A 24216-nucleotide genomic window follows, 5' to 3' on the forward strand; every position below is an offset into this window, starting at 1 on the left:
TTTCAGAGGCAACTCAGCCAGATGATGTGCCTCTATAGCCAATTTTTTTTGTAGTGAAACACTTAAATTCATTATTTAATTTATTATTTAAGTCTTCTGCCTGCACTTGGTCCACTTTTCATTTCAGTTCATAAACTAGCTAGCCAAAATAATTGCGTATTTATATTATCAAATAATATTTCGAGAATCAACTCACAACTTCACATTCATAACAATAACTATAGTACGGACTACTTTACCAAAGTGAAAACACATCAAATATGGGCATGAAATTAAATACATTTTATTGAACATAAAAGTTACCTGAAATGCTTATCCAATTCCTTAATTGTTCACCTTCAAGAAAAAACGTATTCCCATTCAAAAATATAGTTTCAACTCCATAATAACCGTTCATATATCATCGAACGAATTTCAACAGAACACCACTTTGGCTAACTTCATTTTCGTAACAATTTTATTCTCCATATAATTCACCTTTACTTAAGCTAGCTTAACTCAACCTTAAGTCCTTCATTAAGTCATTCATAAACTAGATGAGGTCCTTCTAAAGCTGCTCCTATAAACACAAAGTGTTAGGAATTAGATTAAACAAGTTTTAGAACATGAATAAATAACCTAAACACAAGAAGGATGCAAAGTTGTACTTACATCAGCTTACTTGCTCTTTCTATGGAGATTTCTACAACTTTCCATTTCTTGAAAACTCTATCAAAAGCTTGAAATGCTAGGGAATTATGTCTAGAAGAGTTCTATATTATAAAGAGAAGTAGGTGTTGATGAAGGAAATTTAGGCCTGTTTTGGCGGTACCCCCAGGGGAGGTAAGACCTATTCTAGGTAAGGTTAGTTTCTTGGAGTTTTTGGGTGATTCTTATTGGAGGTGTTAGCTTGATGTGTTGTCTTCAATGAATGAAAAGAGCTTTAGAAGATCGACACTTAAGTAGCTGCTAAAAGCTTTCTTTGAAGATAGGTACGAACTGATATTTCAGGTGGCCAGATTTTGCTATGTAAGAAATTTACCATATTAAGCCACATATATTTTGAGAACAAATGACCATTTTAACCTTAATACATCTTAAACATAACATATATAGAGTTTGATTTGGTTTCAAGCTCGGATTCAACCCAAAAAATGTTCTTAAACTGGTAGCTCATTGTTACCCGATAAAACGACCTCTATGCGATTTTCATAATCTCAAGGAATAAGGCTCTGAAAGTCTTTCTAACTTATGTATTGGGTCTCAAAGTTTTATTAACCACTAAAAATAATAGTCCTTATCCACCTTTGGCTTTCTTGACCACTAAGAATGATAGTGCTCATCCACTTTTAGCTTTCTTAACCATTAAGAATGATGGTGCTTATCCACTTTTAGCTTTCTTAACCATTAAGAATGATGGTTCTTATCCACTTTTGTCCTGGTATGTTGTTGGAGATAATTTTAACTACTTAAAGTACCAAAGCCTGATGAAGACTTAATATAGGTAACAAAATAATTGAACCTATTTGAAAATTCAGGCTGTTACACTCTACAACCCATAAAATAAGTTTCGTCCTTAAAAATTCAAAACATAAACTCATAGACGATCAACCTTAAGTATCCAAATATCAAGCACTACATCCTCCAATTTCCATGAAAAGCTTCTCAATATTCCCTAAAAATAGATTTTAAATATCCTCAATTACAACCTCGAACTTCATACTCTTACTCATGAAGTGTTGCACAAATCCAAACTCTTTTTTTTATTCTATAGCTCAAAACTTGAACTCTATTACCCAAGTAACAGACACACATTCCTAAAAATCTTTTACCCCCGCTATGTGGCTAACTCAGCACACGATCGTAGGATTGCTCTTATACCATTTGTAACAGTCGTTCTTCTCGAGCTGCTAGCTTAATTCGCTTAGCAATCACAAAACCTGAATTAACACCAAAATAATAATAATCACTTAAGAAGTAGATAATACTCGCAACGGAAATAACTTGAAATATACAATCCTGGACTTGTGGGTTATGGCCCACAAAGCAATGTCCTTTATATAAGACTTCAATTATATATTCAATCTCAAATTCCAAGACAAGATGATAATCTATATCATAAGTTGTTCTAAATAAACTCCTCTATATACAAACTCAAATCTCGGACCTTAACCTACAATACACAATTCAAATCATGACTTTGCTCTCAATTCGATTGTGGCTGCCGACACAATCCTTCAAATGACGGAAGAAATAGAAAACAAAAAAGATCTAAAGTAAGTTGAAAACTCGTAACTCTTACTTCACCCTTCAAGACATTTTTATTTCAATTGTTTTAAAACTTTTTTTTTTTTGACAAAGGGTAAAACCAACAATAAACAGTAGTAAAGAGGATTAGCTGCTTCTTGCTTGAATAGCCGGATTATGAGCTAATTTCACCTCTTCCCTACTAGCTTTACAACATGAAAAGAACATAAAATTTGTGGCTATTTTCCGAATATCTCTAACTATACTATCAATATTCTTGTTCGTGCCATCTTTACTCTTGAGAGCCATAATAACTTCCCTATTATCCGATTTGATGATAACCCCCGCTGACCTCCATGCCATATCTGAAGCCGCTTTTAAAATTGCATACGCTTCGGCTTGTTCTGCAGAATTGGCAAAGATCTTCATAGCTGACTCCTCGCTTGCATCTCCATTAAGATTTTTCCAAGCTATTGCAGCTTGCCACTCATTCGTCCTTGTATTCTTCTTCCATGCGCCATCTACTACTATTGTTTGGATATTAGTAGTATCCTTGTCTCCTATCGTCCACTCAACCGTTCTGGTAGCGTTTCCGGTAGAAATTGGAGTTTTGGAACCTGCTCTTCCCATAATATCGCAATTGTTACGCTTAGCTCTGCATGAGTGATCTCTGATAATGGTCAGTATTCTCCCTGGATTGACAGTGGTTCCCTTGAAAATAATCTCATTCCTGTGTACCCAAATACCCCATATTGTCGATATGAAGTCTATTGCCATTTCTTTCCCCTCCTCATCCTTCCTCTTCTTGAAAAAGTTCAAAAAATTCTTAATCCATTCCTGAATGCTCAGATTATGACCGTTCGAAGCAACAATTCCTAAAGAACTGTTCCAGATTCTTTGGGAAATCTGGCAATCTCTAAACAAGTGTTCTAGAGTTTCGTTCTTCATGTTGCAGAGGGAACAAGTCCCTATGATGCCGACAATTTGTCTCTTGGCAAGATTTTCAGTTGTTGGCAGAGCTTTATGGAAGATTTTCCATAGAAAGAATTTCTATTTCGGAAAGAGGTCCGACCTCCAAAGATCTCTCCACGTGTTGTTACTTGAATCGATATCTTTAGTTCCTCCATTCAAAAACCAGTACCCTGATTTAACCGAATAACTCCCTGATTTGGTATACCTCCACCCTATTTCATCCTGAGATTCATGCTGTGGGATGTAGGTAGCAAGAACTTCTCTTGCATTTTCTAATGAATACAAATTCCAGATGAGAGAAGGTTTCCATCTTCTATTTTGATCCATCATGTCTGAAACCCAGAAGCATTGTGGATTCGAGGGTTGATTCACTTGGATTTTGGGTTTAGGATCAACAGGAGGGTGCCACCTATCCTGATGAATGCGAATCGATCGCCCATCTCCCAATTTCTTGTAGAGACCCTCCTTGTAGGCTTTACAAGCTCCAAAGAGACTTTGGAAAGCAAAAGAACAGTTCTTTGGAGATTCATTTTCCATAACCATAGATAAAGGATCTTTTTTGTATTTTGCTACATACAAAGTATGTACTAGAGAATCCTTATGTTTATGTATTCTCCACGCTTGATTGAACAGTAAAGCCTTATTTACATGCTCAATGTTTCTGAAGCTTAACCCTCCTTCAAATTTATGCTTCTCTAGCAACTCTCTCTTTCTCCAGTATATGGGTCTCTTATCCATTGAAGATGACCACCATAGCAAGGAAGTGATTTTCCTGGTGATGTTTTTTGGGAGAAGGTAAATAGAGATGATGTTTGAAGCCAAGGCAGTTAAAATGGTATTTATCAAGATAAGCTTGCCCGGTTGGGAAAGACAAGTGAATTTCCACGAAAGGATTTTATTGGTTGTTTTGGTAACAATATCCTTGAAAACTGAAGTGGTTCTGCCATCCACCTCCATAGGACAACCTAAGTATGAACCGATTTTGCTCTTATCCAACACCCCCAAAGGCTTCCTCATAATCTTCCTGAATTCAAGGGGTGTGTTAGGACTGAACACCACGTGAGACTTATCAAAGTTGATCATTTCCCCCGATTTCTCACAGAAGGTAGCAAGAATCGATTTTATTGCCCAGCAGTTTTTGGGGTTTGCTTTGAAAAAGAAAAGAGCATCGTCCGCAAAGAAGAGGTGTGAAATCTTTGAGGCAAAACTAGCAATCTTCAGACCCACTAACTCTTTCGTATCCTGCAAATTTGAAAGATTTCTCGATAAGACTTCCATGCAGAGAATGGAGATGTAAGAAGAGAGGGGATCTCCTTATCTCAGGCCCGCAGAAGGAAAGAAGACCTTCGAAGGCTCACCGTTAACCAACACTGAGTAGGAAACAGTGGAAATACATTGCATAATCCACCCCACCCAATTCTCCGGAAAGTTCATCCTTCTTAGCATAACTTCCATAAAATCCCACTTGATTCTATCGTAAGCCTTGCTAAGGTCCACCTTTAGGATTCCAGCAAAGCTATTTCCTTTTTTCCTCTTCTTAACCCAATTAATTATTTCATGAGAAACAAAACAATTATCCGACATTTGCCTTCCCGGGACGAAGGCGTTTTGATATTTATCCACAATATCTCCCATGATTTGCTTAAGACGATTAGCAAGAGTTTTCGCTATAATCTTGTAGGAAGAATTGCAAAGACTTATGGGTCTGAAATCCTTCGTTTCTTGCGGTCTATCTTTCTTAGGAATGAGCGTGATAAAAGTCCGATTCTGCTCTCTTAGCAAGAACCCTGATGTGAGGAAGGAGTTCACTCTATCGAGAACGTCCGAGCCTACAATGTCCCAGTTTTTTTGAAAGAAAATTGGAGGGGAACCATCTGGACCTGGAGACTTAAGAGGTTTAGAACTGAAGCACGCCTTTTTGATCTCTTCCATAGAAAAAGGCATATTGAGAAGGTCAATGTGGTGTTGGGAGAGCGAAAACACTGGAGAGAAGAAAGGATCATTGACTTGTAATCTTTCCCCGCCACTTTCCTCACATTTGTAAATTTCTTTGAAGCTTTCAAGGAAGAGACTTTTAATCTGAGCTTGATTTGTAATCCAGGCCCCTTCTTCATTTTTGATAGCTCTAATCTCATTTCTCGCGGACCGCCCTTTGACACTCTTATAGAAACGCTGACGTTTTATCTCCGAATTCGTCCCGCCTAGACTTTGCTCTTTGCTTGCAGTATTCAGTTTTTGTGTCAATGGATAGTAAGACCTGATTACGACTCTCTTGGTCACTATCTGCTTGGAGGTGTGAAGAGATTCCCAATTGGTGATCCGAAAGTTTATTGTTAATGTCTACCCAGTTGATGTTATGAGATTGTTTATAACAAAGACACCAACTTCTAATTCTCCTTAGACTGCCTTGCAATTTTCTTTGGAGCACGAAGGAAGGAGAGCCCTCCTGGACCCCTTCCCATTCATTCTTAATGATTTCGCACACATCTGGATGATGGAGACTCCAAGCATCTAGGCGATAAGGTCGTCTCCTCTTTTCTTTTATTGGTGGGAGAGTTTGAAGCACTATTGGACTATGATCTGACAAAAGAATGGGGAGGTTCCAAACAGAGGCTTCTGGATAATCATCCTTCCAATCCGGATTGCAGAAGGCCTTATCTATGCGCTCGTAAATTGCATCTGCATTTAATCGATTGTTTGTCCATGTATAGTTCACTCCATGGTAGGGTAAATCCAGAAGATTATTCGTAAGTTTCCAATCCAAAAATTGCGTCGCGCCCTTTAACATCCGAGACCCCCCTAGTTTTTTATTAGAGTTTTCCACTTGGTTAAAATCTCCAACTAACAACCATTTCCCCTTATTATTGTTCATTATAGCTGTGAGATTAGATTACACCTCATCACAGTCAACTAAGAAAGGCGAGCCGTAAACGAAAGCCACATAGTATTCATTTCCAGCTACATCAGATATACTACAGCATACATAATTTTTTGAGGAACTGATAATAGAGACTACTACACTCTTAGACCAACAAAGAAAAAGACCCCCCCTACAACCTTCCGAATCATGCCCCTTACAACCTTGATACCCCAATTTTCTGAAAAAAGGCTCTAAAGAAGCTACCTGACTCTTAGTTTCCGAAAGAAAAATACAATCAAGCTTACAAGAACTAGCTATGCTGGAAATAAAACCTAAATTCTTGGAGCTAAGGTTTTTAAGCCCCCTACAGTTCCAACTAAGAAGACTCATATCTGAACAGAAGGCTGTTGGTCAGCTGCACCTTGGGTCATCTTCTTCAGCATACCAAATCCTTTCGCCCTAGAACCCTTGAAACGGGGTGAGTGGGAGCTTTCAGCATTCTGTAAGTTTCCGTCCATGAAGTCCTCATCACTGAGCCCGAATTTCAGTGTGCCTTTCCCTTTTGTTTTCTTCAATTCTCTTTGGTTTCATTGAGCTGGATAGGTCTTCTGAAGGAGGAAGATTGAGGTCGAACAACTTTTGAGCAGTAATTTTTTGAGCTTCTTTTTTGAACCTTTGAAGATACTGAGAAAGGATAGCTCTGGGTTCCCAATCCCTTTTCTTTCTTCTCTTAATCACCCGTCCAGAAGTCGGAGTATTCTTACCAGACACCTCAACTTGGGTAACTTTAGGAAGAGAAGGATTAAGATCCATAGTTTCAACTTCGTAATCCCAGTCTTCGAGAGGAATATCAGAAAGGGCCGAGCTGAAGGAATTTGGGGAACTTGGTGTGTTGGGGGGAGTTTGCAAAATAGAGTGAGAATCAGACGAAGAGTTCGCGGAGAAGGAAATATTTTCAGCGAATTTATAGGGGTATTCCCTAGCTTGCTTTGACTGACTTTCTTTATGAGGGGTAAGCTTGACAGGTGGGGCTCTAGGGGCATCGTCGACAATTTTGCCGAGTTCGTCCCAATCCGAAAAGGAGAGAGAAGTGGTCCTAGCTTTCCTCTTCTGTTTTTGACTTGGGAGCACGTGTTCATTAGCCACACACAAAGGACAAAAGGACCCAGAATTGTTGCACGAATGTTTTTCATGACATATTGGAAAGGAATTTACCTCCTCGAGATTATCCTTGAGAATTTCAGTAGGGTTTTGCATGGGAGATTCATAAGTTACATCTAGCCCTAGCGGATCGAAAGAGTTCTTGCAAGGAAGCGAGAAGTCTAAAGCTGGAGAGTTTGGGGGGTTCTTGAAGAAAAGATTTTCTTCCTCATGAGATTCAGTACCATAAGGCTCTGAGTGAAAAGGAGAAATGGCATCTAAGTAGGTGAGGGAACCAAAAGGTATGAAATAATCACTGAGCTCAATTCCCCGTTAATTTTGAATAATTTTCTTTTATTGCGGGAGGTCCACATGGAGTAGTTGGCTTTCACAATGAGCCTTTATTACTAGAAAATTTTGCTAAAGCAATCTCAACTTATGGTAGTCCACACTGGCACAAAATTAAAGCACTCATAGTCGCATTAAAGTAATGCCGACACCTACCCCATCACTATTGACGAGCAAGTATGGAGAAATGACAGGGGCTGTACCTCTTCACTCTTTTATTGTATTTTGGGGTTAACCGGGTTATTGCATTTTTTCGGGGAATCACAAGCATGTGAACATACTCCTTTTTTTTTTTTTGTGTGAGGGGTGAAGTGCACATTTTTATATTCGAGTTTGAGCCTGCAATCAACGCAATACCGAATCCCCAGGTTAGTTCAGGAGTGTTTCACTGACTTTAGTACTAAGGGAGTATCTTACTTTACCCTTCTAAACTGTATTGTTTCTTCTTTCTTTTTCCATAGATTTCATTGTCATAATTTCAAAGTTTCTTGTTCGATCATACCATGAGTCCAACAAGCTGAAACTGTTCTTGGACCAAAGCTTCATTGTAACTAGGTAAGACAGTTCTGTTTCTTTTCCTCTGAATTTGGTTGTTTATGCTCAAATTTATCTGTTTAGTTAGAGAAAAGACTTGCTGTTGATAGTGTTGCGTTTAGTTGTGGGCCTTGTGGCTCTTTCAAGACAAAACTTTCATCATTGTTTCACTTGATTTTGGTCATTTTAGTCTCTGACCTGTTGAAAGAAGTTGGTGATTGGTATAAAAACCCACGACCACCAAGACACCCAACCAACCCAGCCACACCCACGACGAGCTACACAAATGACCACAAACCACTATCCCTCATGTCTCCCTTCTACCCCACCACAGACCAACCATACTATCGCTGCCACTCTTTCTCATCTGTTCAGACTTCAGACAACAACAAGAAACAATCACAACACCATGGGGCAACAACACCAACGAAAAATAGAGACAAAGAAACATCAACACCAATCCTCTCACATCCTTTCTCTCCTCCCACCTCGCCTCTCTTCTTTCGCTTCAATTCCACGATCATGCTGATTAGGCAAAGAATGAAGCGACCATGGCCGGGTGGCTTGAGATTCGTGGCTGGGTGTGGGGTTTTGTGTAGTGGTTTTGTTGTGGTCGTGGCAATAGTGGGTAAAAAGGTGGAAGAGGAAGGGAGGAGATGGTAGGTGGCGGACTAGCGGTGGTGAAGTAGATGGGAAATGGTGGTGAACTAGGTTTGAGTTGTTCTGTAACAACCCATTCAACCAGTTACCGGTCATAGAGATCAAAGGTGGGATTATTATGGAATAATTCAAAGGTGAGAGTATCTTCGGCTAATGAGCCAAAGGTTGGATTATTTCTGTCCATTTTTCCTTGTTGGATCGATATATGAGCTTATAACTCAGGATTTATCATGGTTGTTATAATTTGCCTCCATAATATTTACTGGAGGTAGGGGATCAAAAAGAAATAAAGCTTTTTTGTTGGGTTAGGATCATTTTTTTTTTATTTTTTTTTTTATAGAAAGGAGAGATCTTAAGCTCAAAAGCCAACCAACAAACCGTTAGAAACACCAATTCGCTAAAACAGCCACACCAGGCCAAAAAAGGTCCAAAGAGGACCTAAGAAACATGGTTAAACAGAGAGTTCAACAATCTAATATTGCTGCTCTTAGCACTCCTAAGAACAATACTAATGACTGTATGATATTCCTCACCTTTGATGCTATCTATTAGATAATCCGGAGCATTTACATAATTGAGCCAACTAGCCAAATTTCTTTGATGCCAAGTGTGGTAAAAAAGAGCAGCAATGCAACTCTGCACCGCTTGCCTTTTAAAACGACCCTGGTTGGAGTTGAGCCAGGTGTAACAAGCAGGAATACTGGAAAAATCAACAGAACAGTTGAGCTTAATACAACATTTTTTACTATAGAGGCAATCCAAAAACAAGTGAGTGCTGCATTCAGAGTGATCATAACATAGAGGACAATTGTCCTGCTCAAGGACTTTATATCTCTTCAGAACATCCATGGTTCTCAGCCTGTTCCAACAAGTCAGCCACCATGTAAATTTGTGTATTGGAACATTGAATCTGTTCCAAACCCAGATGTGCCCGTCCACCCTTGAGTGTTGAGAGCTCAACCAGTCATATCCACTAGCCATGGTGTACACTTCTGTATTTACTTTCCAAGTATTCTTCTAGTAACCATCTTCGAACAAATCTCTTGTCTTCCACACCTGCTGCCAGTCCCAGGTGGTATCCTTAGGACATTGGTACCTCTTCCAGTGGTGGTATATAATCTCTTGAATGATCGTGTAAGCTAACCTGTCTAAACATTCTTGTTAAGTGGTTAGACTGCTGTAATACCAGATAATTTTGTCTTCTACAGCCACGTTATCATTTATAAAATGCTAAAGAATATGTTTTTATGGTGATCCCAATGCATTTGTGCCAGTATGTGTTTGTCTTGTCTTTTCTTTTGAAATAACATTCGCTAAGAGTGAGAATTAGTTTTTGCATTTTACTTTTTGTTTGGAAGTGTGAAACCGTGACGAGTAATTATACTTCCAAGGTAATGGAGAAAGTGGCTATCCTGGTGTATTCAACCGTTTTTTACCTTTCCCAAGATACGAAAATCATTTGGAATTGCAATTTGTGAAGTTGAATACTTGTGCTTTTGATGCTATGTAGGCAATCAATTATTGTTACTATTAACTTACCTGATGGCCAGTGACAACTCAAAAGTTGTATTGCCAGTATCCTTTAAATCTATAAAGGAAAACTGCCGTCTTAAGGATGCTGCGAAGAGAAGAAGATTTCGCCGTGCAAGAAGTGCTCCGCTTGTCAGAGAGCATACCGAAGAAGTGAATGGCGATGCTTCCGCAATAAGTCCGGAACCCTCGTTGAAAAGTATTCATCCGAGTCTCAGAAAAGTTGCTGCATTATTGATTATTTACCTGAGTGCTGGGGTTGTTTGTTTTTATCTGATCAGACATCAAATCGCTGGTGAAAAGACAAATGCTATAATAGATGCTCTTTACTTCTGTGTGATAACAATGACTGCAGCTGGGTATGGAGACTTAGCCCCAAGAAGTGACCTTGCAAAGCTCTTTGCTGTTGCTTACGTCTTCCTAGGGCTGGCTTTGGTTGGATTGATCCTAAGTGAGGCAACAGATTATCTTGTCGAGAAGCAGGAGGCGCTGCTTGTTAGAGCGTTTAGTTATGAAGAACTTGGTCCTAGTGACATTATGAGGAAAACTCAAACAAAAAAAACCCAACATAAATGTGCCTTGGTTTTTGTTTTTCTCTTGGTAATCTTATTAAGTGGAACTCTCTTTCTCAGATTTGTTGAGAAGGTGCGTTTTTTTGAGGCGTTTTACTGCGTGTGTGCTACCATCACTACCCTGGGTTACGGTTCCCCAAGTTTCAGTTCATTGGGAGGTCGTATTTTTGGAGTCCTGTGGATCTTGACCGGAACTATGTTTGTGGCACAATTTTTCCTATGTCTTGCTGAATTAAGCACTGAAAAGAGACAGAAGCATCTGATTGAGCGTGTGCTTACTAGACGTATGACTAATTTTGATATAGAGGCAGCTGATCTCGACGACGATGGAGTTGTTGAGTAAGTAGAAAATTAACCCTCTATCCAACATGTACCGTTTGTTTAGCTGTTCCGTAACTTTATTCTAATTTTTGGATCTTTTTTTACCTGCAGTGCTGCTGAATTTGCTTTGTATAAGCTGAAAGAGATGGGCAAAATTACAGAGGAAGATCTTTCACTTGTAATGGTAGAATTTAAAGAGCTTGATGTTGATCAGTCAGGAACAGTATCTGCTGCTGATATAACTTTGGCTCAGTCATCTCCACGATTGACAAAATAGGCTTGTCAAGGGAAGGGACCTTGATTTACATACAAATGTTCAGTAAGTTGTTCAGTGATAGCAATTTTACATAGGTACTTTGGGCATAGTTTCTAGATTATTGTGTTCTGGAATTTGTACTGAACCACGCTTCAATCATGGTTTTCTTCAAAAGGCATGATTATAATCCACATTGGATCTAGCCTGCTGAAATGTATCCAATATAATCCCATGTGTATTTAATCTTAGTTACCATATTGTTCGTATACATACTACTATGTAATATAATGTGATAACTAAACTTGAATGTGTTAACCAAAAAAAAAAAAAAAAAAAACTTTAATGTAGGCAGTGTCGGATGCCAAGTGTGCTGCAGCTTCTATAAAGATGGTATTAATACTCAATCAAGTAAACGAGCACTAAATCAAGTTTAACTAGTGAATGAATTATGTCCTCGATTTTAATGCAATTACTAAATATTACATGGATCATATTATGGAAATAATAAATTCATTAAATTGGATTGTCTATACGTCTTGCTAGAGAATGCTATAGAACTTTGGTTTAATGAATGATAAACCCGAAGCCTAATCAGATGGATCCTACGAGGTCATACTTACACAATCTGGATCAACAAAAGAAAGACCTAGAGCCCATGAAGGACTCTAGGGGTGGCCGGTCAAAGAGAAAGAAAAGGAGAGGATTTCTAACCTAATTTGTTTCTATAATTATGTGGGGGAATTAGAAAATAAGTCAGTCAATTTCTCTTATTATTTTCTCTCTCCTTTTTTCTCTCTTTTCAAAAGCTATGTAATACTGCTCCAAGAAATAGAAAAATACATCTTCCTTTCAACTAGCATTTGTGGAGCATTGATTTGGATTGGTAGACCTAGTAGGGTAACCTCAATTGCGTTTCTAAATCTGGATCTCGAAGAGCTTTGTGAAAATTACGCTTCAAGGGTTAATTCTAAACTATTATGTGATCCTTGAATATATATGCATGTGATCCTGTTTAAGTGCTTATGAATATGATTTATAAAATTCCGCTTATAGTACTTAAATCCTACAATGGTATCAGTTTTAGCCTCTTGCATATAGTTTTTTATTAGATTTATTTTGATGTGTATGGGTAATTTTAATTTGATTAAGGGGAGGAATTGAATTATGGATTGAATAATTAATGAAATTGATTAAATAAAGATTTAATTACTTAATTTTTCAATAGAAGTGGCCAAAATTTTTTACCTTTCAACCCTAAATTTCGAAATTTAAAATATGATTTTAGATCTCTAAATTTTGAATATTAATTTCATATTATTAATCTGATTTTCATGTTTAAAATTTTTGATGTATGCAAATTATTTCTTGTGAAAAGCGTTTTATATGAATTAGAGATTAATTTATGTGAGTAACGCTAAAATTAATTACAATGGAGATTTTAAATTATTTTTCTGAATTAGCCATAAAAGAGTTTATGTTTAATTTAATTATGATCTTTAAATTAATTTTGCAAAAGGTGGTAATTTTAGTTTCCTTCAAATAAAAATAAAATAAAAAAATTGAAGGATGGAGGAAGAAGAGAAGCCACGGCTGGTGGCTGCTCCGGTGGTCTGCCGGCAAAAATTCGACGAGGGTAACGAAACTGGCGGTTGGGCAATCCGCGAGAGAGAAGGTGGCGGCAGCCATGCGCGACGCACATTCGACGTGTGGAGCAGCGCGCTGCCTACTACCGAAGGTAAAAATGCCGGCGTCCGGCGTCAGCTCGGGGAGGAAAGGACTCGCGAGTTACCGGTGAGGTCGCTTGAAGTGGCTGGATGTTCTGGTCGTTCGTTTTCTAGGCATGGCCGGCGTGGAAGGCAGCCTATGCTGCTGCCATGGTTCCACGATTTTGAAAATAAAAAAATTCCTTTAAATTTTTTTTGAAAAGCAGCGTGTAACTTGCCTTTCTCAACAGACTTTTTTTTTTTTTGGAGATTTTGTAAAACATTTTTGTTGACAATTCTAGTGCTGTCAGTTTGGTTGAAAACCGATGGTTAAACTGCAAACTGGTGATTAACTGAACTGAATAAACTGAACTTAATTGACCCATAACTGAAATGTTAAAAACCGATAAGTCAATCAGATTAAAGTAAACTGCAATTAACTGAACTGAAACTCAACTGAAAACATACCAAACTGAAATTAACTGAACGAAAAACCAATGTAAACTGAACTGAACTGAAAATGAACTGAATTTAACTGAAAACTGTTTCAAACTGTTTTTAACTGAACTGAATCAAACTGAATAAAACTGTTTTTAACTGAACTGAATCTAATTGTTTTTTAACTGAACTGCATAAAATTGAATAAAATTATTTTAAGCTAAACCGAATCAAACAATTTTAAACTATATAGAATACAATTGTCTCAAAGACTCAAACTAAACTGTTTCAAAATGTAACACCTAATTTCATAATTTTTAATTTACCTATATTATTGACGTGCAATGACATGACACCTTAATAACTAGACAGAGATAAAAACAAGTGATTTCAATTTTCAATTACTATATCTATTAAAAATAAATCACTACATTCAAATAACAATCTTAACAATGTCTTTTAACATACTATTTCACACTTTTTCTCCTTTTTCTGTCCCTTTTTTTTTTGGCCCAGCAAACTTTTACCTTATGTTGTGTTGGTTCAGTGGTTTGCGTTTATTTGTAAACGATCGAAAAAACCCACCTGTCGAAAAAATTCAGCAGAAGCCATGACCCCTTTGTAGTTTTGTTTATCACTTCTATGGCTCTTATAGTGTTATCTATTGAGTTATGGACATAATTAATGAAATCAAACTAATGTCCCAAACTTTGAACTAAACAAGTCCCTGCAAATTACTCTATCACTATACTAATACTACTCTAAATCAAGATAAAATAACTAAAACAAAACCAAAAATGTTCCGGCAATTGCTCTGTTTTTTTATTTTCTTTCCTTTCTTAGCTATACAATTATACAAGTTGTACGCACTAACTCATTTCAATTCAACAACCTAGCAAGAAATTCGAAAATTATAATCAAATTGAAGCCTATGTTTTTTTATCACCCAACACCTAAAATCTAAATTCTCAAATCTCACATTATTAGAAATATAAATTCAGAATTACAAATTAAAGAAAGATTGAGTCTCGAAACTTTACAAACAAACGAAATCAAAATAAAGAAAGAGATGAAGGAATATTTTATAACTTCCACCATATAGTCTCTAGATGTATTACAACGATGAACAAATACATGATAACAATAAATTACAGAAGATGTAAAATTAATAATAGAAATTCAGAGTTCTCCTGAAAACAAGATCTAAAACATAAAAGATAAAAATCACCAAAAAAACCTTATAAATTCTAAATCTACATAAACCTGATAAGACCTATAATTATCTTATAATCCAGATGTAAAACTAAGACATATATATTATATTCGAAAACCTCGATTCTTGAGATTTTCACGACAAAAACATCAACTACTTGGGTCTGATTTCTTCGCTTTGGATCCGACTTGGTTTTCCGCTTAAGTTTGCGATTTCGCCATAAAAAACAAAGATTCAAAGCCTGAGATGGACAGAGAAAACAAAGGTAAGTTTAGAGAGGAGAGATATAACACCAGGTGAATGCAGAGAGAATGAGATAGAATGTAGGTGTGGGGAGATGAGAAAAAAAAAAAATTGAAGGTGAGAGAAACGGGACTTGGTGGCTCAGAGAGGAAGGAACTAGGGTTTTGATCTTTTATATGGAGATGGGCTGAGAGACAATCTAACGGTTCAATCTGGTTTATGATTTGTATCTAACGGTTAATATTTATGATCCGTGTGCTTTGTAATGTTTTTTTATGTGCCATTGATTTTAATGATCAAACGGTTTAGATTTTTCCCTTAGTTGGTATTGGATTTTGCCTTAAAAAAACAAATAATCATACTAAATTATTGAATTATTATCCCAAACAACTAAACCTATATATACTCCAAAAGTTAAACCCCAAATCTCATATCAACGTCCCCATTTTTAAATAATAATTTTAATTATTTATAGTAGTAATTAATATTTTCATTTAATCGATATATGCTCGTGTCAATTATCTCATAGTCTCATTTATCATAAATTAATTAGGAAATAACAAAAATTCATATCATAAAACAAATAAACGAATCATATAAATATATGAGAAATTATCTTGAATATTTATAATATAATGAGCACAAATGCTAACCAAATAAATAGTTATACAAGCTATATTGCTCTAAGGTCATTACTTTTGAAACTATACTTGGATTACTTATACAACTATTACTTGCTTAATTAATGTTTTGATTATAGTCATTTATGTGAATTATAGTATGACACTATGATTATATTGATGTGTTATAGTATACGTATACTTTTACTTATCAAGCTATACTTCTTATAGTGTTACGTATACAACTATTACCCAATTATGTAATAGTTAGATTATATCTATTTAAGTGAACTTATTGTGTAACGATATAACTTATATGAATTTCATTGAGTTGATAGTAATTGCTTCTTATAATTAATTTATGTTTATTATTGTTATTGTTTTCATTTCATCATAGCTATTTATCGCACACACGAGTTGACTAAGAGTAATTGACTAAGTGTCATCATAGTTATTGTTACTAAAACTATTATTATTTGTATTATTACTATTTTTATCATAGCTTTATGTTATTATTATTATTATTATTATTATTATTATTATTATTATTATTATTATTATTATTATTATTATTATTATTGCTATTATTATTACTAGGAAATAACTTATTATTATTATTTGGAAAAAACTTATTATTATTATTATCATCTTAAGCATCAATTATATATTTTTTAAATGTTGATCTCCATATTCTCTTGTCGTTAGGTTTGATTCTAGACCCAAACGATAATTCAACAACTGAATAGCAACCACGTTTGCTTAATTGTTCGAGGGCCGTTAACCTCTTAACTCAGTCCTAACGCCATCTCCCTACTGATTGCGTCAACGTCATTTAATCATTGTGTCAGCGTCACTCTGTAAATGTTAGCCATACAGTTTTCCCTCAATTGTTGCAATGAGGATAACGCAAAAGATAAGAAATTAAAGACAATAACTTAACTTCGGCAATATTTATCTATTCCATGCTAATTATCACATCAATTGGTACAAAAAGTTGTGCCAATTGATCTAAAGCCATACGCAATACTCTCTCTCCTCAAAAATCTTTCAAACACTTCGGCTGAATCGCCTTTCTCTACCAGATAAATTCCGCTGCTCTTAGCTCCGATTTTTGTGAATTTGACTGCCTATTTTTGAATTAATGGCTCCAAGTGGGCTTAGTGTTAGAAATTATGCTAAGAGTCACGAGAAAGCTAAGGCAAAATAAAATATAGTAGAATCGAAAAACTAAATTGATGATGAACAATCAACCGTGTTAGAAGATGACTTATGAAATTCCTAAACTTAGGAAATTTACCCACAGACACGATCTTGAGAAACGTTGAGCCCGATGAGCGTCTGGAGGTTTGTCCCGACGACTGGTTATTGCTATATGAATTCCCTTTTATGATAGTTCGCAGGCTACCCTTTTCCTCGTAGTCAGGGATCTATTGCAAGCCTCCCAAGTTAGCTCAGGACAGATAATGCCCCAAGTCTGGAGGGTCCTTACTGTCTTTGACGGAGTAACTGCGTCTTGGTTTCAGGGGTAGAATCAAATGACAGAGGCTGGATGTAATAGTCCTGTTTTTAAGAGCGTTTATTTAAAAGCTAAATATAATTACTAAGTTAATTATGTTCCGAAAAATTTTATTTTAATTGATTTGGAGTATGAATTATTTTGTCTTGTTATATTAATTCTATGTAGTTATTATTATTATTATTATTATTATTATTATTATTATTATTATTATTATTATTATTATTATTATTATTAATAATATTATCATTATTATTATTATTATTATTATTATTATTATTATTATTATTATTATTATTATTATTATTATTATTTGTCGCTTATTGTGCAAAATAACAAAACCAATTTACCTCCCCATTTTCGTTGGTCGGTTGAAAAAAACCCCAAAGAAATCAAACCCCATTTCCTCTCTCTCTCCCCGTGAGAACCCAAACCCCTAAAACCCTTTCTTCCTCTCTCATCTCGTCGGATGTTGCTGGAGTTCTACCCTCCTGCCTCGCTGAAGTTTTTTGAGGCTGTCGGAGACATACGCTGCACTTTGCAGCCCCTGTTCCTATTTCTCTCGTGTTGTGGTGTTCGTGTTCGTGTTTGTGTTCGTTGCTGCCTGTATCGTACCGCCAGTTCGCCGCCTTAACGGACCCGCGTCGCACCACGACCCGCTAGCTTCGTCGAATCTCTTCCCGTATGCGTCGCTGTTCGACCGTCTCTTAGCTCGTCGGAGGTCTGTATGGTCCTCTTGTTTTGTCCCTCCTCCCTTGTGCTGCCGCTATAGTTCGTCACTGTCGTCGGTTGTGTTCAGCCATTGGTGTCGCTGTTGTTGTGGTTGATGGTGCTCGCCGTCAAAGTCTTGAAACCCCCCTCTATGCCCTGTTCTTCGCTGCACCTAATAGAGCAGAGGTAAATTTACGTCATTGTTTTTAATTTCAGAATTCTTAATTAGTGATTCAAGCCTAATTTACATTTAGATTATAATTAGGAGTTTAAATTATGGAGTATAGTTTAATTAAAAGGAGTTCCGGTGGTTGTTGTGGTGGTTGATGTTGGTTGTGCGGTTGTATTGTTGTTATTGTTCTGTTCTTGTTGTAGCTGCGCTGTTGTTAGCATTGTTGTAATTATGTTGTTACGTTGTTGTTGTTATTATTATTGTTGCTATTATGTTGTTGTCTATGGTACTTTTTTGGTTGTTGGTGTGGTTGTGTTGGTTGTTTGTGTGGTTGTGCGTTGTTATTGTTGTTGTCACTAGTAGAATAAACGCTACTTGCTGCGGTTAAAAATTGCCCTATTGTTGCGGTTTTGGGCGCGCAGCAATTCAGGGGGCAGCACTAGGTATTAATAATAGTGAAAGTATTGGGTCAGACCGTTTGACCATAAGTTATGGTCAGACGAGCCCAACCCAATACTAAAATTTCTCCCTCCTCCTTCTCTTCTCTTCCCGTGGTATTCTCCCCACCTTCATTAATAATAGTTGACAATAATCACAGTTATGTCTTCTCCAACACCACCCTTCATCTTAATAATGACTCTACTGATGTGGATGCCTCAGATTTCACCTCTTCAACAACTTGTGCTAGTACTTCCACAACTACACTTACACTACATTCACATGATTTTGATCATCATCATGATCATACCAACGATGGAGATTACATCTACGTAAACTCTGCAACAACCGCCGTAACAACAACAACAACATCCGCCGCAACTTCTTCGACTCCGAGTTTTGCTTTCAGTTAGTTTTTTTTGTTTTTTTTAGTTAGTTGTTAAATGAAAGAATAAGAAAATTAACTGAAACGATAACTTAGACCTAAGGTACTTTCATTTAGACCTAACTTACTTTCATTTAGACCTAAGTTACTTTCAGTTAGACCTAAGTTACTGTCAGTTAGACCTAAGTTACTTTCATTTAGACCTAAGTTACTTTCATTTAGAGGTAACTTACTTTCATTTAGACCTAAGTTACTTTCAGTTAGACCTAAGTTACTTTCAGTTTGACCTAAGTTACTTTCAGTTAGACCTAAGTTACTTTCAGTTTGACCTAAGTTACTTTCAGTTAGACCTAAGTTACTTTCAGTTAGACCTAAGTTACTTTCAGTTAGACCTAAGTTACTTTCATTTGGACCTAAGTTACTTTCATTTAGACTAACTGAAAAAAAAAATGAAGACTAACTGAAAAAAATGAAGACTAACTGAAAAAAAAAATTGAAAACCAACTGAACAAAAAAAAGACTAACTGAAAAAAAAATTGAAAACCAACTGAACAAAAAGAAGACTAACTGAAAAAAAATGAAGACTATCTGAAACCGTCCGACGAGAATATTGTGTCGGACGAGTCCGACACAATACGAACTCTTAATAATATTGCTGCGGTTTTAAACCGCCGCAATATTTTAATTTTTTGGTGGCATGTAACATTGCTGGCATGTAATATTGCTGCGGTTTCTGGCCCATAACCGCAACAATATTACTTTTTATTTCAGAAAAGCTACTTTTTGTTTACAGAAAAGGTAATATTGCTGCGGTTCTGGGCAGAAACCACAACAATATTACTTTTTTGTTAAAAAAAAAAGCAATATTGCTGCGGTTTCTGGCCCAAAACCGCAGCAATATTACTTTTTTTTAAATATTTTTTTGTTATACATTAGTGATGAGGAAGCTATATATGCAACCTTGATGAAGCTATGCAGCAATATGCTAATAAATTTTCTGCATAAATTTCGGCAGAGCTCCGTTTGAAATTGGATAAACCCATAATAGGGAATTAACCTGTACAACAACCAATAACATCTCCGAGATCCACCATCCAAGCAAATCCAAAATCCATCAAACAACCACCATGATCTCCAACATACATCATCCAATATTCAACCAAAAACCAACATCATATTTAACCGAACCAACATCATAAATACAATTCCATAATAATCCAACAAAAATATTTAGCGCAATCCAACATATATATATATATATATATATATATATATATATATATATATATATATATATATATATATATATATATATATATATATATATATATATATATATATATATATATATATATATACATCACTACAATGTTAGTTGGTACAAGTTGCAATTATGTATATGTTCGTCTAAAGTTAGAAAAACAAAGAATATTAACATAAACTAACTAACCTACGCAATGCACTCATCAACAAAGTATCTTGCCCACTTATTCTTCACCTCATTGATTTGATCCTCCGTATAAGGATCTTTGGTAAAGGTTTGAGCAACCTGAAAATAATTTACCAAAGTTAGCATCAAATAGTTAAAATATATTAAATATGAAATGAATAATTATATGAACTTACTTTGTCCATATCCAACGAACCAAAATATGAAGCGAGTACGTCAAAAATGTACCGCATCACAAAATAACCGCACTCCGTGCCTCCTTGTTGTTGCGGGCACTTTATCAAAAGTTATAAGAAAATGAGAAAATTTACCGTATAATGAGAATAAAGTAAGCTTTAAATTGAATCAAGCAATTCGATCAATACATACCTCAACATATTTCCACAAAAGCTTCTCTCGACGAACTTTGTGGCCGCTCATCCGAAACCTCCTAAAAGCACTAGATAACACAACATTGTTTGATTTAGTCCTTAATTGTGGAATGTTAACATCTCAATTTATTTAAAGTATATCAAACATATATCAACTTACGCTATCATAGGCAATTTAAGCTTTAACTTCCGCTGTTTGTGAAAGCTGGCAGAATCGAAGGTATAAACTATCCCGGGCAAGGGACATATGACAAGGAGCATCCAATGTTGGCTATTGCAAGATTAAACAACAATAATTACTTAAAAAATCACATATCATGCAACAATAAATATTTGTAGATATTAAGAAAGAATATTACTCTTGAAAGATTGGCGCGAACATGATACTAGCATCTACATCGACGCATCCAACCATAGCATGCACAATGTACTGTGTTACCTCCTTTGATGATGAATGCGACTCCATAACGGTGCTTTGCGGACACATCCAACAAACACGTCCAATAGCATCCCCAAATCCATCCAAGTCCGACTGCGTAGCCCTAAAAATTGGCAAAAGTAAACTATATGTGAAAAATACAACTACCATATAATTAAATGTTAAAAAAAATCATAACTTTGATTATTGTTACCTCATGTACACTTGGATAATAGAAATATTAATCATTTTTTCTCTCAAAAACTGTCCAATATCCTCCTTGGTCAGAAAAGCGGTGCCATCATCTCTCGAATAATGGAACAAGGATCTCGGCAAGGTAACACCAACAGCATCATCGTCTGCGACGGCAAGGGCAAGCGTATCTGCTAACTCCCTGCAGTCCTCAGTGAGGGAGTCCAAGAACGATCGATCGTCGATAACTGGACTAAACTGAGAAGCCGAACCGGCTGAATGCAACTGGCTAGAAGATCTAACAGCCTCCCCCGAAATCCCTTTTTGTTTTTTAGGTGTCGGTGTAACCTAATAATTATTTTTCAAAACGCGCATAAGATTATGAAATTATTAAATTGAAAGCTATTATTTTTACATAAAATGAGGCCTGTATGAACAATTACCTCATCACTTAACATTTGTGCTAAATTTTTTGGCCATTGCACCCAAGTACCCAAAGCAGTAGCTGTAGTGTCGATCTCATATGCAGGGACGGGAACAGGTAGTGGCAAATGACCATATTTCTCTATAATTCGATGAATTTTCACTTTCAGGTGATCATTCATCATTCTAGACCATGAACTGTAGTGGTCTCATCAAAAGCATAAGAATATGCATCTGCCACTAGACAAGTCTCTCCACTAGTTGATCTACCAAATACAATCGACATGGAACCTCGTCCTAACAGCAACACGTAATATTGTATAAAGCACATGTATATATAATAATTTTTGTATAAAGCACATGTATATATAATAATTATATGTACCTTCAGCTGAGGAGAATGAGAGTCGGAAAATCCAGATAGTGGAGTACGTAGCTGAGTGGGCTGTGAAGTAGCTACCTCAGGAGATGGCCGAGGAGATGGCCCAGGAGATGGCGCAGGATATGGCCCAGGAGATGGCCATATGGGCCAGGAGATGGCTCAAGATATGGCCCAGGAGATGGCCTAGGAGATGGCCCAACAAATGGTGAAGTAGATGGTGGAACAAACGATGGAATAGGTGGCTGAGTCGGCTGTGTAGGAGATGGCACAACAAATGGTGAAGGATGTGACGGAATAGGTGGCTGAGTGGGCTGTGTAGGAGATGGCAAAGCAAATAGTGAAGGGAAAAACTAATGTAGCCCAGGTGACTGAGTAGGTGGCTGTACATGTGAAGGAGATGGCCCAGCACATGGTGAAGGATATGGCCCGGAAGGTGGATGTGTAGGTGACTGTGAAATCATCACATTCTGCATATATGTGGAGATGTCCTCCCTCCACCTTTCACTCATTTTCCGTATGAGTGCCTCCTCTTGTTCCTTACTCGATCTCCTATAGTGCGTATGAGGTACGTGCCCAAAAGCCTTGCTATAGCCAACATTCACGGCCCCAAAACCATAACAGCGACCCGAATGATCTGGCTTCTCTCCAAGAGCCATAAAAAGGGCGTCTCTGTTACGAACCGGAATGAATTCACCCTTGGCTTCCATCTCCTTGTACTCCAACTGCCCAAAAAAAAAGCAAGTTAACAGTAATAATGTAGTTAATAAATGAAAAAATATTCATGTCAAACTAAAAGTTAATTATAATGATATACATACGTATTTGTCAGCTGCTTTTTTTGTTCCCTCAGCTAGAATAAATCTCTGTTTAGTAACTAAATCTTTCTTATGCATCGCGCACCACCAATCATCACCCCGGTTAAAACTGGAGGACACCGAGGAGGATGGTGTACTAGAACACGATCCAAAATCAAAACTAGGTGGACCGAATTTCTCCTGCCTCCACAACTCTCTAGCATCTCCATAGCTCCTCTGACCTAAGTGGTGATGATGTATGTTCTTCTTTGCGCTCTCAAGCGCCTTTTCTCGCTTTTTCTCAAAATAAAAAATACATTAAGTTAGTATAATATTATTTAAATCAATAAAACCAAGTTAATAATTAGAATATATAATTACTATAGCAATCATCTGACATCATCTTTTCTTTGAAAGTGGCCCAATCCTCCTTCTTGATGTGCTTGTATACGTTTGGCGGACTATCACCTAACTTCTCTTTATTTGATCTAACTCTCGTCATTGTTATCCAACCAGATACCAATTTGCTCTTAAAATCCTTCCATCTAACGTTCAAGCAGACAAGTATTGCTTCTTGTATCGAACCTCGTCGGGAATGTGAAACATGTTATGTTTTTCAAAATAGGCTAAAATGACTAATATTGGTTCCAACTTGCCTATATGTTGTATTACCAATCAAATCTACCAATAAAACACTTAAACTAAGTATATATGATATGTTAGAGGTGTTTACAACTTAAACTAGCATGAAACAAGTCATATTCATTCATTTGGGAAGAAAATGGCCCAAAATGGCCTAAAAGGGCTAATTTTGGTTCCAACTTGTCTATATGTTGTATTACCAATCAAATCTACCAATAAATACATTAAACTAAGTATATATGATATGTTAGAGGTGTTTACAACTTAAACTAGCATGAAACAATCATATTCATTCATTTGGGAAGAAAATGGCCCAAAAATGGCCTAAAATGGCTAATTTTTGTTCCAACTTGTCTATATGTTGTATTACCAATCAAATCTACCAATAAATACATTAAACTAAGTATATATGATATGTTAGAGATGTTTACAACTTAAACTACCATGAAACAACCCATATTCATTCATTTGGGAAGAAAATGGCCCAAAATGGCCTAAAAAGGGCTAATTTTGGTTCCAACTTGCCTATATATGTTGTACTACCAATCAAATATACCAATAAATACATAAACTTAAGTATATATGATATGTTAGAGGTGTTTACAACTTAAACTAGCATGAAACAAGTCTCTATTCATTCATTTGGGAAGAAAATGGCCCAAATGGCCTAAAAGGCTAATTTTGGT

The 24216-nt window shown here is 36.4% G+C and overlaps 3 protein-coding genes across 5 annotated transcripts; 1 reads left to right on the forward strand and 2 right to left on the reverse strand.

Moving 5' to 3' along the window:
- The first annotated feature begins 7772 nt into the window (after positions 1 to 7772).
- Positions 7773 to 11667, forward strand: LOC104883801 (two-pore potassium channel 1). 3 transcript variants are annotated; one of them, XM_010668364.3, is made up of 4 exons: positions 7773 to 7914; positions 8008 to 8101; positions 10251 to 11181; positions 11275 to 11667. In XM_010668364.3, exons 3-4 carry the CDS (start codon positions 10283 to 10285, stop codon positions 11438 to 11440), a joined length of 1065 nt encoding a protein of 354 aa, XP_010666666.1. In that variant the 5' UTR covers positions 7773 to 7914; positions 8008 to 8101; positions 10251 to 10282; the 3' UTR covers positions 11441 to 11667. The 3 variants fall into 3 exon arrangements, with proteins under 3 accessions (XP_010666666.1, XP_048490461.1, XP_057247062.1); XM_048634504.2 differs by lacking the exons at positions 7773 to 7914; positions 8008 to 8101 and adding an exon at positions 8133 to 8874; XM_057391079.1 differs by lacking the exons at positions 7773 to 7914; positions 8008 to 8101 and having other exon boundaries at positions 8134 to 11181.
- An 8562-nt stretch (positions 11668 to 20229) lies between these two features.
- On the reverse strand, positions 20230 to 21011 carry LOC130589868 (uncharacterized). The gene is made up of 5 exons (XM_057391487.1): positions 20840 to 21011; positions 20678 to 20747; positions 20485 to 20583; positions 20315 to 20407; positions 20230 to 20265 (listed from the first exon to the last, which is right to left on the reverse strand). Exons 1-5 carry the CDS (start codon positions 20938 to 20940, stop codon positions 20230 to 20232), a joined length of 399 nt encoding a protein of 132 aa, XP_057247470.1. The 5' UTR covers positions 20941 to 21011.
- Positions 21012 to 21034: 23 nt separating this feature from the next.
- On the reverse strand, positions 21035 to 21890 carry LOC130589869 (uncharacterized). The gene is made up of 3 exons (XM_057391488.1): positions 21733 to 21890; positions 21363 to 21637; positions 21035 to 21221 (listed from the first exon to the last, which is right to left on the reverse strand). Exons 1-3 carry the CDS (start codon positions 21745 to 21747, stop codon positions 21035 to 21037), a joined length of 477 nt encoding a protein of 158 aa, XP_057247471.1. The 5' UTR covers positions 21748 to 21890.
- Positions 21891 to 24216: the final 2326 nt, after the last annotated feature.

The sequence above is a fragment of the Beta vulgaris genome, chromosome 8, assembly GCF_026745355.1.
Source record: "Beta vulgaris subsp. vulgaris cultivar EL10 chromosome 8, EL10.2, whole genome shotgun sequence".
NCBI lineage: Eukaryota > Viridiplantae > Streptophyta > Magnoliopsida > Caryophyllales > Amaranthaceae > Beta > Beta vulgaris.